The 15,474-nt window shown below is 42.8% G+C and overlaps 1 protein-coding gene across 1 annotated transcript; it reads right to left on the bottom strand.

Annotated features, from left to right (window-relative positions):
- Positions 1–1,344: 1,344 nt before the first annotated feature.
- si:ch211-146m13.3 (junctophilin-3) lies at positions 1,345–13,983 on the bottom strand. The gene is made up of 5 exons (XM_037248377.1): positions 12,642–13,983; positions 6,241–7,021; positions 5,652–5,776; positions 1,884–3,127; positions 1,345–1,749 (listed from the first exon to the last, which is right to left on the bottom strand). The coding sequence occupies exons 1-5, from the start codon at positions 13,021–13,023 to the stop codon at positions 1,669–1,671; spliced, it is 2,613 nt and encodes an 870-aa protein (XP_037104272.1). The 5' UTR covers positions 13,024–13,983; the 3' UTR covers positions 1,345–1,668.
- Positions 13,984–15,474: the final 1,491 nt, after the last annotated feature.

Below are 15,474 nucleotides of genomic sequence, written 5' to 3'. Positions count from 1 at the left end.
CACAATATGATGATGCCACTGGGTGCCAAGTATAAAACATATATAATAGTAGAGAATTTATTTTATATCATTCATAAACTCATGACATTTCGAGAGTTAAAAGCTAGCGTTTATTTTACACTGCTCTCCATGTCTCACGTAGCCTTGTGTTACTAAATAAAAGAGACGAGGAGGAGAGACCTTACAAAGTGACACCAGATTGAGCAGGCTGAACAAACATGCGGAAAAATCTCATCCGGCCCAAAAAGTGTCAGCAAATGACACCGTAGAAACCCCACCTTCCCATTTTGAGTGGTTCAAAGGGTGACTAAGAGACGGAGTCAAAACAGTGCATGCCATTCCTGGTTAGGTGGGGGGGAGTGTGTGAGTTGTGTTGAAGGTTATTTGTTTCCTCGTAGCCTGGCATCATTGTGGATTTTATCGCAATTTACATTAAAATTCATTGGAGACGGAAACTGAATTAACATGAGGCACTCTGCATTCTCGCTGGCTCTCAAAATGTGTCAAATAGGAATAATAATGACACATACACATACCATAGTATATAATTAGCGGTCCTAACATAACAGTCTGGAGGCTGTACAAAGGGACAAGGTTGAATTCTCGTATTGTCAGCAGTTAAATGTCACATGTTGGGTTGCCGCGTGCGAATGTGTGTCGATGTACAAGGAGTGCTGACAGAAAAAAAAAAAGATCTCTTTGCCAACAAAGTTCCTTGAGTATAAATTTGGTGTTGGTGATATACAAAAGTTCACAAATCACACATGAGCCTTAATTTTCCCTCCCCAGATCCAAAGATTTGGTTGTGTGGCGACCTCAAACAAATGCAACAACTAGTGATCACTAAGATGGAATCTAAACAAATGAAAACAGAATAGTGATGTTAAAGGGATTGATAATGCATTTTAACACCCCCACACAGCCTCATGCAAAAGTTTCAATTGGATTTGGAACAAATTGAATAAATAAATAAATAAATAAAGAAAGAAAGAAAGAAAGAAAGAAAGAAAGAAAGAAAGAAAGAAAGAAAGAAAGAAAGAAAGAAAGGAAGAAAGAAATACATTCATACATACATACATACATACATACATACATACATACATACATACATACATACATACATACTTATACATAAATAAATAAATAATGGCTGAGCCCTTTAAATGGATCTACTCTTGCAGCATAGTTCTTCTGTATGTTGCGCATAGTGCGAAGAGGGGAATGAGATTGATACATGGGACTGAGAATGACAAAAAGTTGAAGGACGACGTCTGTTTTGATGTGCAGTGCAAAATGTAGTTTGAGTTTCATGTGTTTGCGAAATGATAACCAGTTTCTTTGTTTTTTTTTCTCAAGGGATGGAAAATGGACCTAATCTGCCGGTGAGAGTCCATTTAAAAGTATGCAATGGACACCCATGCATATGTGTCCATAAATGCCACAATTGTGTAAAGCTGCAATCTTCACTTGATTATGAAACTTATTCAATCATCTTTTAATGGTTGCAAGCTCAAAATAAGAGTAAAAGGAATGGCGTTCATGCAGAAACTGAGGCTCTGTGACCGTCATTCAGGCTGTGGGCTACAGTGGACTAAGCACAATGTCCATCTCAATAATATAATATACTGCAGTAATCAATAAGTCTTAGTAGATCATACCTGTTTTAGCTTAAATAAAGAAATGAATGAAAAGAATGGCTACTCCAATATTGAGTAAGATGACCATAATCACCAGAATGGAGCTGGAGCCCTAGGGGAGGAAGAAAAGACAAAATTGGTCATGTCATTTGCTTCTTTAGATGTTCACATTCTCGTCAGTAATTGGAAATGTGTAGTTTTGCCTCTCCTGTGCTGTGGAAAAAACAAAACATGAACTGGACTTACTGAGTTTGATTTGAGGGTGAGAATCTCTCCTTCCTGCTCCAGAGTGATGGGCTGAGACTGAAGCGGTGGGGAGAGGGTGAGGTCCCTATGCAGCGGCCAGTCCTCTAGCTCCGCCCCCGCATTCAAATTGTCCAGCATCTGGACAGAGTCCACGGATCCCTCTCTGACCGGTCTCAGGCCTCGGGATCTCAGCCGGTTGTTTTTGGGGGCCGGTGATTCCTGAGCCAAGCCTCGAGGTATCTGCGATTGCGGACACTGCAGCCTCATGTCTACCGTGTAGTCATTCATCCTTTCCTCATCCTGCTCTGTGAGGCGTGAATGGGCGGGGCTCCACCTAAGGCTGCTTTCTGCAGTCCAACCCTGGGTGAGGCCATCTTGCCTTTGGTCAATTACAGCATGCTCATTAAGTTTGTGGTTGGAGGGATTGTGCTGCTTCAGGTGGTGGTTGGAGAAGACATGCTCTCGAAAGTTGTAACTGGAGGCAACGTGGTCTTTGGGGTTGTGATTGGAGGAGATATAATCTTGGGAGTTGTGATTGGAGGAAGCATGCTCAGAAGTCTTGTGATTGGACACGTTATGTTCCAAAGCCTTGTGATTGGACAAAATGTGTACCTGCCTATAGTTGGAAGAGGCATGCTCATAAGCCTTGTGATTGGTCGACGAGTGATCCCATGTTTTATGATTGGATGACGTGTACTCCCTTGACTTGTGAGAAGAGGTGGCAAGCTTGGAGGACTTTGGGTTGGACGCAGAATGCTCCCATGCTCTGTGGGAAGAAGTGTGCTCCCGGACTTTGAAATTAGAGATTGATTTCTCACGAAGCTTGTGGTTGGTTACAGGGACTGGATCGTGGCCATTAACCTGTCCCTCCTGTTCTTCAAGTAAAGAGGGCGTTGTTGAGCGGCTGCTACATCCTCGATCTGGGTACACGTCATCCGCCCAGTTGTTAGCACCCCCCTTCAGCATGTCCGTGGCCCGTGACTCCACCAGAACTTGGATCTCTGACCCACCCTGATCATCCACGGCGCTCTGTCTCATGAAGCAAGCATTTCTGGAACGATGTACATGATTGGGTGGGCTGCGGGTCGGACAGATGGGGACACTCAGCGCAGGGCTGAGATCGGGCGTTATAACAGGCGGTGTCATGTCCGGAGTACACAGCTCTGGACTGTCTGTTCCGGTGGAGATGACCTCATGGTCTTTGTCCTTGACGTTCTGGTGCTGGGGCATTTGACATTCGAGCCCTAAGAAAACAGTTGGATATTAACGCCAATGAGGTGATCTGGCAAATCCCCACAGTGCGTGTGTGCCAGAATACGGGACAGTGTTAATAACATGCTGTGTAACGAAAGCAAAATGGCAACACTGTAAAGCTTTTACTTACCATATCATTAGGGAAACCTGCGTAATCTTAACACATCTAATGCGAGAGCTGTATCAAAAACGGCCTTTGCAATGATCATTTGTATCATTGACACCGTGGAGTTGTAACTTACAGTGATATACTAGAACTATACTCTATAATACTGAGAGTTGTTTCTAATATTTGGATTACTTTAAAATAAAAGTTCAAATTTAGAAAACAGTATGACTGAGTTCAGGCCTATCAGCTACCCTTTCAAACTAAAACTACAAGAATAAATTATTCATACAACATATGAAAGTTTATGTGCAAGTATTTACACCACAGGTGTCAAAGTCAAGGCCCGGGGGCCAGATTTGGCCCACAGGGGCAAATCATGTGTTTCGACTTTATGTTTGCAAATTGTCTTCTCAGGGTTTATTGCAAGTTTTTTTGTTACCAACGTGTTAAAAAATAGTTGAATAGAAAAAACAAAAGTAGTTATCCATCAATTTGTTGTGTATATTATAAGGTGATCATGCATATCATATAGTGTATGGGTTCACAGGCAGAATGGCCCTCCGAGGGAAAACATAAGGTGTCCCATGACAAAAATTAGTTGGATACCTGTGGTTAACGCAATTTTCTGAAAGCAGAATTTTACACCACCCGTTATGCTAATTCTTCTTTTTTTTTTTTAATGATAGCATGAAAAATACAGTAAACGAATTGTACTGTAATTTTCGGACTATAAGTCGCGTTTTTTTTCATAGTTTGGGTGGGGGGGCGACTTATACTCAGGAGCGACTTGTATATGTTTTTTTCACAAATTTTTACTTGATCATGAACACATCACTTACTTACAAGTATAGTTGACCACTTCACATGTTATTTTTAGTATAGTTGATCACTTCACATGCTTTGATATCTTTATCTTGAACATATTCAAAACATGAAAAATAGAGAGAAAAAATCAAATAAAGTAATTAACACTTTAAAGCGCCATATCCTCTGGACATGCCCTCTGTCACCAGGATGACATAAAGGACAAGAAATTTGATCGATGGATTTAATGATTTGGAGTGACACAAATGGTTTGATAATATTGTTGTTAATGTGATAGTTATTTAAAATATAGTTTATATATCGTTGTATGAGCCTGTGGAATAATTTGAACTGCGGCGCGGCACACGGCATTGTTGACAAAGGACGATCGATGGATTTAATGAATTGGAGTGACACAGATGGTTTTATAAACGTGTTATTTATGTAATAGTTTTTTTTAAATAACTGAATGTTACGTCAGGCCCGTTCTCAGCTCCTCGTTTGTGTTTGTCACGTTAGCATACAGTATCGTTTAGCCTGTTGTTGCTCGTTCATGTCTGTTCTTGGTGTTGGATTTTGTCGAATAAATTGCCCCCCAAAATGCGACTTATACTCCGGAGCGACTTATATATGTTTTTTTTCACATTTTTGGGCATTTTATGGCTGGTGCGACTTATACTCCGGAGCGACTTATAGTCCGAAAATTACGGTAACTTGATTTGAATTAGTGGCCCAGTGCTTCTTATTATGCAGCTGCTGAGCACAGAATCTATCAATGAGACAGCTAGCAAGAGATGAAAGAGATGAATTAATTGTTTTTGTTGTGTTGTAGACTGGAAGTGGTTGTTGATGAAGTGAGCCTTGAAACTGGTGTAAAATGGAGTAGATGACTTTGTTGCAGTCAGCAGGGGTGCTGTTGATTCAGTCTTGGCTGTTTCCATGGTTTACAGCAGAAGAGCAGCTACAGTGAGATCAGTGATATTTTGATGCAGTTTTAATGATTAGCATTCCTGATTTCCTTGGTATCTTAAGTAGTGGTAGTGTTAACATCTGAAGCGCCATCTGTCATGTACAATGAACAATTTTGCTTTTCACATAGCTCTTTTGTTTGTTCCACTCATTTTCATCTTATTCCATTTCCACCTTAATGATTTGTATTTAGGCCAAATAATTTGGCATCATAAATACAATAGTTGATAAATAACTATGCAAACTTAAAATGTAAATATCATGTGTGAGGCAACCAGAGTACACACTGGACTACTGTGAATTATGAAAATGGTTCTGTGGACCACTCCTTTCTTATGTAGATGTGACATTGATGAAAGATTTCATGGATAGAAAACATTATTTCTGTTCATTCCATACTGTTTTTTAATGATGGGTAAATGAAGCTTCAAGATGATTCATGAACCCGTTGTTGTGTTTACTTAGACCTCGAGATGGCACTCTCTGTTCACCGAAGAGCTGAAAGCCCACCGACTTGCCATTTCTTAAAACCCTCACTTTAAACCAACATTGCCGTCTAGAGGAGCCAAAGAATACAACAACTGGTTCATGAAGCTTCATTTTCCCATCACTATTGTGCACGGACAACTCACCATTGCCGTAGATGTGAAAGGAGGGTGAGAGCTCTTTGGCAGCTATCCGTGACAGTCGACATTCTTCCATGGCCTTCCGTGCAACTCCCTCCGCCGCCTCTGCCTTTCCACGAGCGTGGCTCATTCTGGTCACAACAATTGGAAACAATTCACTTTCGAATTCTGAGAGAAAATGGAAAGGTGTTCTGTCTACCTTTTATAAACTGACGATGGACCAACATGCAGTATTTCATACCGGTCGGCGGGGGACACCCTGAACTGGTTGCCAGCTAATCGCAGGGCACGCATAGACAATCAACCAATCACTCTCACAATCACACCGACGGGCAATTTGGAATCGGCAATTCATACATATTTTTGGAATAAGGTAGGAAACCGGAGTACTCAAAGTTAACCCACGCAAGCAGGGGAGAACACTAACAATACTTCTGATAGAATACATCCAAATGCATTTATAGAATAAATTTTGAGCTCCTTCACTATTTTTGGCAGGACAATAACACCATGTAGTTACTTTATGGAAGGATCGGACATGTACTACATTACAGTACATGTTCAACCCTTCATTTGTGCATAAGCAAAAAATTACCTTGACATGGCAATCTCAGCTTTCTGCTTGGCAATTTCCGCAGCCTTTTCTGCAGCTTCAACAGCACGATCCACCTTCTCCCTGATTTTACTGGCCCTCAGCGGAATCAGGTTCTTGCGCTTGCCGCTCACCAACACATTCTGCTTGTACTTTCCCTCTTCCTTGGTGCCATCAGGAAAGGTGGTGCATCCATACCCATGTCTTTTGTTCCCTGCCCATTCACCTGCGTAGTGAAGGCCATCCGAGCGTCGACCCACGCCCCAGCCAGCCCTGTGGTCGCTTTGCCACTCACCTGCATACATTTCTGTCACAGTTGCATCCACAGGAGCGCCCTGTTCATTTTCACTCGCATTGGAGTGGATGTCGGACGCAGCCGAGCTGACTGTACTCATGCCAGCCTCGCTGCAGAAAGAACTTTGTTTGCTCAGCTGACTGGCAAGGGAGCTTTTAGATTCCGAGCGTCGTAGTTTCAGGCCGCTGAGGATAGACTGCCGGAAGCGACCTTTCCTCTTTCTCTGGCGCTCGGCTTCACTTGGAGCAATGAGAGCAAAGCCTCCTCGGCCGATGGGGCTGCCGGCCAGCCCAGCCACCACCCCGTCCGTGGGCGTGTTGGCCACGCTGTCCTCAAGCACAGCCGGGGGGCCGTGACTGTGCTCAGAACGGAGGGAGTTTATGGACGTTCGCAGAGGGAAGAGGATGACGGCCGCCATGCCGTATGGCACGCTCTGCCGCACGCCGTAGCCATGACGCATCCCACCCAGCCACTGGCCCTGGTAGGTTCCTGGCCCAGACAGAAACATGAGTCAGAAGTCAAACAACTATGGCTTACTTTTATTACTCCTTGTGAAATATTCTTTGACCGATTGGTCAACCCCATTTCAACAATTTCATAGACATTTCATTTAAAACAGCACCATGCGTTTCAGTGATAGTGCACAGTTTCTAGGCCCATATTTGGGTGCAGCCTTATCAGACAATAACACTTACAATTTGGCCAAATGAAACATTTACTACATTTCAGGAATATAGAGAGACACTGGACTTGCCTCCTCAGCAGCGCCATGATGCAAGTGAGCAAGGCATCAGGCAGCCTCAAGGGTGCAATACATTTATCACTTCAATTCCCTTCCATGCAGCAACCAGTCTGTTAATCAGATGATTCCGTTCTCCTTCTGCAGCTATACTCCAAAATGCATCTTGTAGACATGGTTTATACATCCCTTAGAGAATTTTTATTTGAAAATACTTTTATCGTAATGCAGTGTGCGAGCTAATGTAATGTCAGCACTTGTCAATATAGCCTCAAGTTGGTCAAACTTGTAGGTAAAACTGGCAAAAATAGAATGAAAAGTTGCGTTTGTGGTTAATGCAGTACATAAACAAGGCTTCCTTCACAAAGTCCCTCTCTCATATACCTGCTGACTATATTTTTATAAGTCGTTGAATCTCTACCCGTTTCTTGCTTGCCTCTATAGCATAGGTGTCAAACCCAAAGCCCAGGGCCAGGTACGGCCCGCCACATCATTTTATGTGGCCCGCGAAGACAAATTGTGCATTGAGTTCATGTGTCAATATTGAAATTACAAATTATCTTTACTTTAAAAAAAAATAGAGGTATTGCAATTTTTATTGCCATTCATCTTTTTAAAATATTGGAACAGTTTTTATTCATCTCTTATTTCAAAACTTGTTATTTGGCAGTTTGTTGTGTAGCCTATACTATATACCACAGGTGTCAAAGTCAAGGCCCGGGGGCCAGATATGGCCCGCCACATCATTTTATGTGGCCCGCAAAGACAAATTGTGCATCAAATTCGTGTGTCATTACTAGAATTGCAAATTGTCTTCACTTTTAATAACATCTTTTTTTTTTAAATATTTGACCAATTTTTACTCGTCTGATTTGAAAACAAGTTATTTGTCAGTTTGTTTTGTAGCTTTTACTGAATATAATATGAGGTGCTTATACATTTATTTGGGTTGACAGTCATAATGGCCCTCCGAACGAAGCTATGACTACAATGCGGCCTGTGAAAAAAAACGAGTTTGGCACCCTTGCTATACAGCATATCATAAGGGAGTCATAATGGCCCTCGAAGGAAACTATGATGACGATGCGACCCGCGACAAAAATGAGTTTGACACCCCTGCTCTATAGAGTAGCCGCAACTGCCTTAAAGACGGAAAACAAAAATACCGATACCAACATTAATATTAATACCGATATTAATACCAATACCAAGCTAAAACTAACACTCAATCATACTCATATTAATACGTAGTATATTATCATGCGTGAAAGCAGTATATTAGTGAAAATAAGAGCAGTCGTGTTGATATTAATAACATTTCTACTGTATATTATGATGCTATTTCTGCTGTTGGTATCACTATTTAGGCTCCCCCTTTCTCTATCTTTTTAGGATTTTGCTATTTTTTTAGTCCAACCTGTTCAGGTAGATCACAGGTGTCAAACTCAAGGCCCGGGGGCCAGATACGGCCCGCCACATCATTTTATGTGGCCCGCGATGACAAAATTGTGAATCAAATTCGTGTGTCATTACTAGAATTGCAAATTGTCTTCACTTTTAATAATACCTTTTTTTTTTTAAATATTTGACCAGTTTCTACTCGTCTGATTTGAAAACGAGTTATTTGTCAGTTTGTTTTGTAGCTTTTACTGTATATAATATGAGGTGCTCATACATTGATTTGGGTTGACAGTCAGAATGGCCCTCCGAAAGAAGCTACGACTACAATGCGGCCCGCCAAAAAAATGAGTTTGACACCCCTGAGGTAGATGGTCACCCCATACTTTAAATCACAAAAAGTCACAACCTGTTCAATGTGGACCTTCAGTGTGGAGAAGTAAACTTTTTACAGGGGCTCATCTAATGACAAGTGAAACAGATCCAGTTTCAGGCCAAAAAACAAAATTTTCGCCTTTGCATCCAATTAAATTCATTTACTGGACATCATAGCTGGTTTCTTGCCCTAAGAAGAGTAAGCGGTGACCTGTGAATCCAGATTATGCACTATGTCTATGAGTCAAGAGAGTAAAAAATTAAATTTGGCCCAAAATGAAATCCTGTGATTTGCCGAGCACAACCGCACCTACTGAAGATAAATCAACTTTATCAAATCCACTTTAAACCAAAATGTTTATGCATTATTAGCTCTCAAAGTTGGCTGGTGTGTTTTTTGTTACTTATCAAATTTTATGACCCTTTTACAGATTTGTTTCTTAGGTTTATTCAAGTTCACGTTGCTGCATAGAACAGTCAAATAATTCTCACAGGGTAATAATATCAAGACTCGGCTCATAATGAAGCTTCTGTGTCTGTTAAGTCGACTGTGCACTGCCATAAATGGCCGCTGAAAGGGAACATGTTGCATTGATTGCGTAGCAAGAGATAGAAGAACAAAGATGGTCTTGTTTTCTCAGAGGACCACTCTTCAGTTAGATCTGTGTATAATTAGTATGTAGTATGTAATTGGGACACGGAACGTGTCCCAAATATACAGTATAGCTGATATTAATTCCCAATTAGGCCACACAAACAGGAAATAATGCAGAAAATATATCCCTTAACAAATGCAAACATTATTAGCGGACATACAGAAATTTGAAATTTGCACTTGAATAATGGCTACTGTACTTTAATGGTTTCCTCAGAATAATTATTTTTGTCATATCACGTCAAACATGAAATCCAAAGACAAATGAGAAACATAATGATTGAAATCCATCAATTTATGAGAGGTTTCCAAGCCATAGTCACAGCAATTATTAGGTACTCTTAATAAATGTGGTACTCGAATTTAATTGATGATAATGATGATGAAAACAAATCAAAAACAAAAAAACTAAACACAAATCTCATTTTGCCCAAAAACATATTTGTTAAGTCTTTCGGTTAAATTTTATACTCTTCTGTAAACTAATGAGAAAGAAGTTTTCTTTAGGTGCGCATATTATTACATCCCAGCATTTGATTAATTATTTAAAAAAAAAAAAAAAAAAGAGAACATGAATGTAATAGTCAAAGGTGGTGTGATGGAATGGGTCTGACTTGCTCAGTCAAGACCTGGATGATTTGCTGTGATTAATGGAACAATGTATCCCAATTAAAAAAAATAAAAAAGGTTTACTTGGGTGTGATGTCAAAATTGCTGTGATAATCTGAAATATTTCATGTGAGTAATACGTAAATACTGTATACTAAATATGGAGGGGGAATTACCTTTTCATGGCAGTCCACATACAATCCAGTTATTGATTGCTAGTATAGCAATATTTGCTCCATAATTCTCCAAGGTGCATGAAGTGGTGCTGCAAATTTTAAATTTATTGCTATTAATCATGGGAAAGTAACTTACGGTCACTTATTGTTGCTGTTGTTATTTTCCCCAGATAGGAAAAAAGAGGTGTCTTTTTGAGGGTACAACACATATTTGTCCCATCACAGGTGAGTTATTTTTAGAACACTCATGTCATTCGTGTCATTCATGGGGTTCTTGGGGGATACCTGGTGCCAGCAAGCACAATATTTGTGACCCCTCACGTAGCTATACATTTTTTGAGAACCACTCCAAGTAAAGTGCAAGTTCCATACCACTAGTTGGATAGACAGCCAGCTATTCTTGACAAAGTCTGTTGTAAAGACTGAAAAAAAAGTTCTACCTGTTACTTGTGTGAATGGCAGCAGCCATGCATTAGTGTAAAAGTTTCCAGTACAGGTTTTTATCTTACTTTATTCAGCCACACGAGAAGGGCAAAACTAGAATTAGCTCCCAGTGAGAAGCAGGGGCATTGCAGTCCATTGCAAGCATACAACGAGAACACAATTTGATGAATAAAGTACGGTGTGCACACACACACACACACAAAAATATATATCCAATAGTGTGTAAATATGCTGCAAAGGTGTACACATAAATATAAGTCAATAAAACGCCTCCCCACTGTATTTGTTAGCATGGTCGACGCCACAGTCTGGCGTTATTGCCTAATTGCCCGCAACCTGACCAGGAGCTGTCTGTGGTGCTGAAAACAAGCAAGCTCGTGCTGTGCAGGCTTGTGGACGGATTCATGCCCGTTTCGTCTCTCCTCTGTGTTGTGTGCCTAGATTTACTGGCTTGGAGAAAATGTGTCAGCTCGTGCATGCTGAATTCCTCTGTCGGCGGTCCTCCACGTGAGCGGAAGACCAGGCGAGGCGTGTTATGTGACGCAGTGTCCCCCCCCCCCCCACACCCTTTGCATTCAGTGACTAGTTTATATTTCCTGTGTAAGAGCATTTTGTAACAATAACTTCACAGCAAACACCCAAGATCGTGTTCCCTAATCCAGCACTGAACTCCGACATTCTCCTTTGCTCGGCTTGGGCTGCATCACACATTAAAGGGGCCTAAATTATAAGATTAAGATTAAAAGATTAAAGTCCCAATGATCGTCACACACACACCTGGGTGTGGTGAAATTTGTCCTCTGCATTTAACCCATCCCCGTGTGATTTTAATCCATCCCCTGGGGGAGAGGGGAGCAGTGAGCAGCAGCGGTGCCGCGCTCGGGGATCAGTTGGTGATCTAACCCCCCAATTCCAACCCTTAATGCTGAGTGCCAAGCAGGGAGGCAATGGGTCCCATTTTTATAGTCTTTGGTATGACCCGGCCGGGGTTTGAACCCACAACCTTCCAGTCTCAGGGCGGACACTCTACCACTAGGCCACTGAGCTGGTAAGCAGGGAAAAGCCTGATGACGGGGTGAGGGGAAAACAGCCAATCAGACTGCATGAGTGTCAAGCTGTGGTCTCTAGTGGCTGGCTGACCTGATGTCTTTGCGTTACCATGGTGACTTTACAGCACCGAGGGTGTGATGCTGAGCTAATACGAGGTGTGTTGACTGTGTTCCTCCGCCCCTATATTAGCTCTTTTATATTTAATGATACAGACCTAAACGCTCTTGGTGTGTGTTGTGGACGTGACCCATATTATATCTATGTCACTACACTGGAGAAGCCATGTATTCGACACCAGGCTCAGCAAGTGGTTCAATTTCCATCCATCTTCTCTATATTGCACATGGGAGAGCTCATGCCAGTTAACTTGGGCGAGAGTCAACAGTTACTCGTGGGGCACATATACGTAGATAAACAAAAGCTTGCATTCAGACAATTTATCATCTTCAATTGTCTAACATGCATGCTCTTGTAATTGTAATTTGGGAAGACCCAGGCACACATGGAGAGAACACACAAATCTGCATGGGGAGTTCTGGAGGGAAGATTTAGAAAGGCGGATGTGCTAAGCACTCCACCAGTTTTTGTTTTAAACATGAGTTTAATCGCAGTTGCAGAGGAGACTCAATCAGAATGATGACGAAGACTCTAAATCAGCGTTACCTCCATCAGAATAGGTTTCAGTTCCGTATCCATCCTGGAGGCCGTTGCTCCACGTTCCCTCATAGCGGGCGCCACTGGCTGTGCTTTCCAGCTGTCCGTAGCGACCTTTGAACCCTTGCGTCCATTCCCCTCTATAATCCCAGCGGCCCTTGCTCTCCACTCCAATGCCATGCCGCTTGCCTTGCGCCCAGGTGCCTTGATAGCTGTTCCCACTGGGCCACGTGTACACACCCAGGACCTCAAAGCCGTGACTCCATGCCCCAGCGTACTCGCCCTGACCCTGTGGCCCCGTGCAGACCCCTCTGCCGTGGGCTTTTCCCTGCTCCCACCCTCCACAGTACGACCCCCCATCATCAAAGTCAAACCTGCCTCCAGTGGACATGCATGAAACAGGTTTAGGCAAATCCTTAGAATGTCAAGAAAAAGAAATACAAAGGCCAAGTTAACTCAGAAGTAGCAAGTGGGGAGGAGGCCTCGTCCGGAACAAGTAGCAGCGAGGCACGGGCCCCTGGCTTCCTTGCCTTCAAATATTAAATCCACTTTCCTGTTAGGAATGACAGGAAGGCCTAAAACGCATCATGTGGGATGGAGAAGAAATCTATGCCTCAGTGGTGGAGCGGGAGCGATGAAGACAGTCGCTATACACGGGCGAGCTGGCTAACGGTGCTCCTCCTCATCCTCGTCCAGTGCCTCCTCCACCCTCGGCGCTGTCGGAGAGCTCTCCGGCCCGTCGTCTGGGGCGCTCCAGACAAGCGAGGGCTAGGCTTTTCCAACAGTCCCGCAGGCCTACGAAGCAGCAATCGAGCTCGGCTCAATTAGCCATCAGAGCACATCCCTCCTGCACCGGCAGACATGAAGCTGAAATCCAACCGCACTGGTACGACATTCAGACAAAATGTAGAAGAGCAGAAAGTTGCAGCAATTTCTCTACAGCAAAGCCTGGAAAACAAACATTTGGGCTACAATCCGAGTCATTGAGTCATTACAGCACAGACTGCCACAGAGGCCGTAGCAAAGTGGAGTGTGGTTATCTCCTGTTTCCTGCCCCTCTCCACTCTGCACAGGAGGCTCTCTCCTTAGGGTGTTAAGAGATGCCGAAAAAAAACATTCCGCTCCATTGTCCTCTCCATCCCAGCGTCCTAAACCAAAATTGTTGTCTCCCTCAATTCCACCAGGTCATCTGCCCTCCTCTTCATTTTTGGCCTGTCGCTATTTTTCTCCATCTATCTCTCGCCTCTCTTGTATCTACTCATTACACGACTGTTCCACCCCAGTCGATACCCCTCCCCCACACGCACACGCACACATACACGCTCCGTCTCTCAGCTCTTAAAGAGATACAGACAGAAGGATGGTGCCAGTAGCAGCATGTATGGAGGGAGCTCGATGCGCTCTCCCTTTGGGGATCCAGCCTGCTTTTCCTCATTATCCAACCTCATTTCACTCTCTCGCTCTGCTCTGCTCCCCTCAGACTCAAATCTGGTTGGTCAGCAAACCGATTCCCTGATAACCGGCGGTTGGTAAGGTCATTGATCTCCTCAGCTAAATATGGCCAGCCTTGTCTGAGCCAGTGGATCACTTCAGTGGGTTTTAATGAGTGTCAAATAGACCCAGACTGACCTTTAACAAATAATCTTCAAAACTGACAATACTTGACAGCACTGCCATGGCTTTACTTTCAAATGCAACAAGGTCATCAAGTGTTTGCCAAAACCTCAAACTGACTGATGAGATGGTTAAGTAACATCAATAAAATGCCTTTATGGGGGTGTGGTGTGAAACAAATTGATAACTAATGGCTGTGGGTTGCTTTGTGACTGCTATGTTCAAACCAAAAGATCAGGGGGCTCCTCTATGGGGCCTGTGGTCACCAAGTAGCCCCCAAGGATCACATGTGTAGCCCACAGGCCTGTCCCATAAATACACAAATGGACAAAATTGTTGGAACCCCTCCGCAAATAAAATAAAGTCCCACAGTGGTCAGTGAAATGACTTGAATCTGACTAAAGTAGTGAGAAATAAAAATAAAAATTAACCATTGACAATCAGGCTGTCCACAGATGTTCAATAGGATTCAGATCAGTGCTCATAGAAGGATGATTCTGGATAGTCCGATGTTTAGTTTTTAGCTGTGTGTTTTGGGTTAGTTGCTGTCCGGGACAAGATCTGAGGTGGACCAGCTCCTCGCTGGCGCTGCCATGATGACTGATGGCGTCTTCCTGCAGCGCTTCATCTGATTAAATAGACTTCTACACTTCTTTATTCCATATCGTTTCGCATTACATTGTGAGCTAAATGTTGCCCACTCGCTACCCACTGTTGCAGCCTGGTCGTCCTGGAAGTTTTCTCATCAGTTGGAGTTTTTCCTTGCCCTTCTGGAGGTCAAAATAGGGATGTCATTAATAATTGTCAACTGTGGGCCCTTTGAGACCTTTTTGCCATTAAGGGCGAGATCAATAAATGTGACTTGACTCAGAGCAAGCTTTCTGACACAGACAGTATTTTTCTCTCCTCAATACCTTGATAGTCATGAGTTTTTATTGCACCCTGCACAAATTCAAGACAGCCAGTGACAGATGTAGCAAAGCAACCCGAGAACATAACAGAGCCTCCTTCATGTTTCGCAGTTGAAACAGTGTTGTATTCTTGGTATGCTTCATTTTTGCGTTGTGAACGTACAGCTGATGTGCAGGTACATAAAACATGCTAATGATGGGGTAACCTTGAGTTGTTTTGCTATAGAAAGAAATAGGAACATGACTTACAAGCAACCCAGAAAGGTTGCCTTTTGTAAATTAAGTTAAAATGTGCTCAAGTGAATTCAGCTTACTTG

The sequence above is a fragment of the Syngnathus acus genome, chromosome 3 (genome assembly GCF_901709675.1).
Source record: "Syngnathus acus chromosome 3, fSynAcu1.2, whole genome shotgun sequence".
NCBI lineage: Eukaryota > Metazoa > Chordata > Actinopteri > Syngnathiformes > Syngnathidae > Syngnathus > Syngnathus acus.
This window is presented reverse-complemented; position numbering and strand designations above follow the sequence as displayed.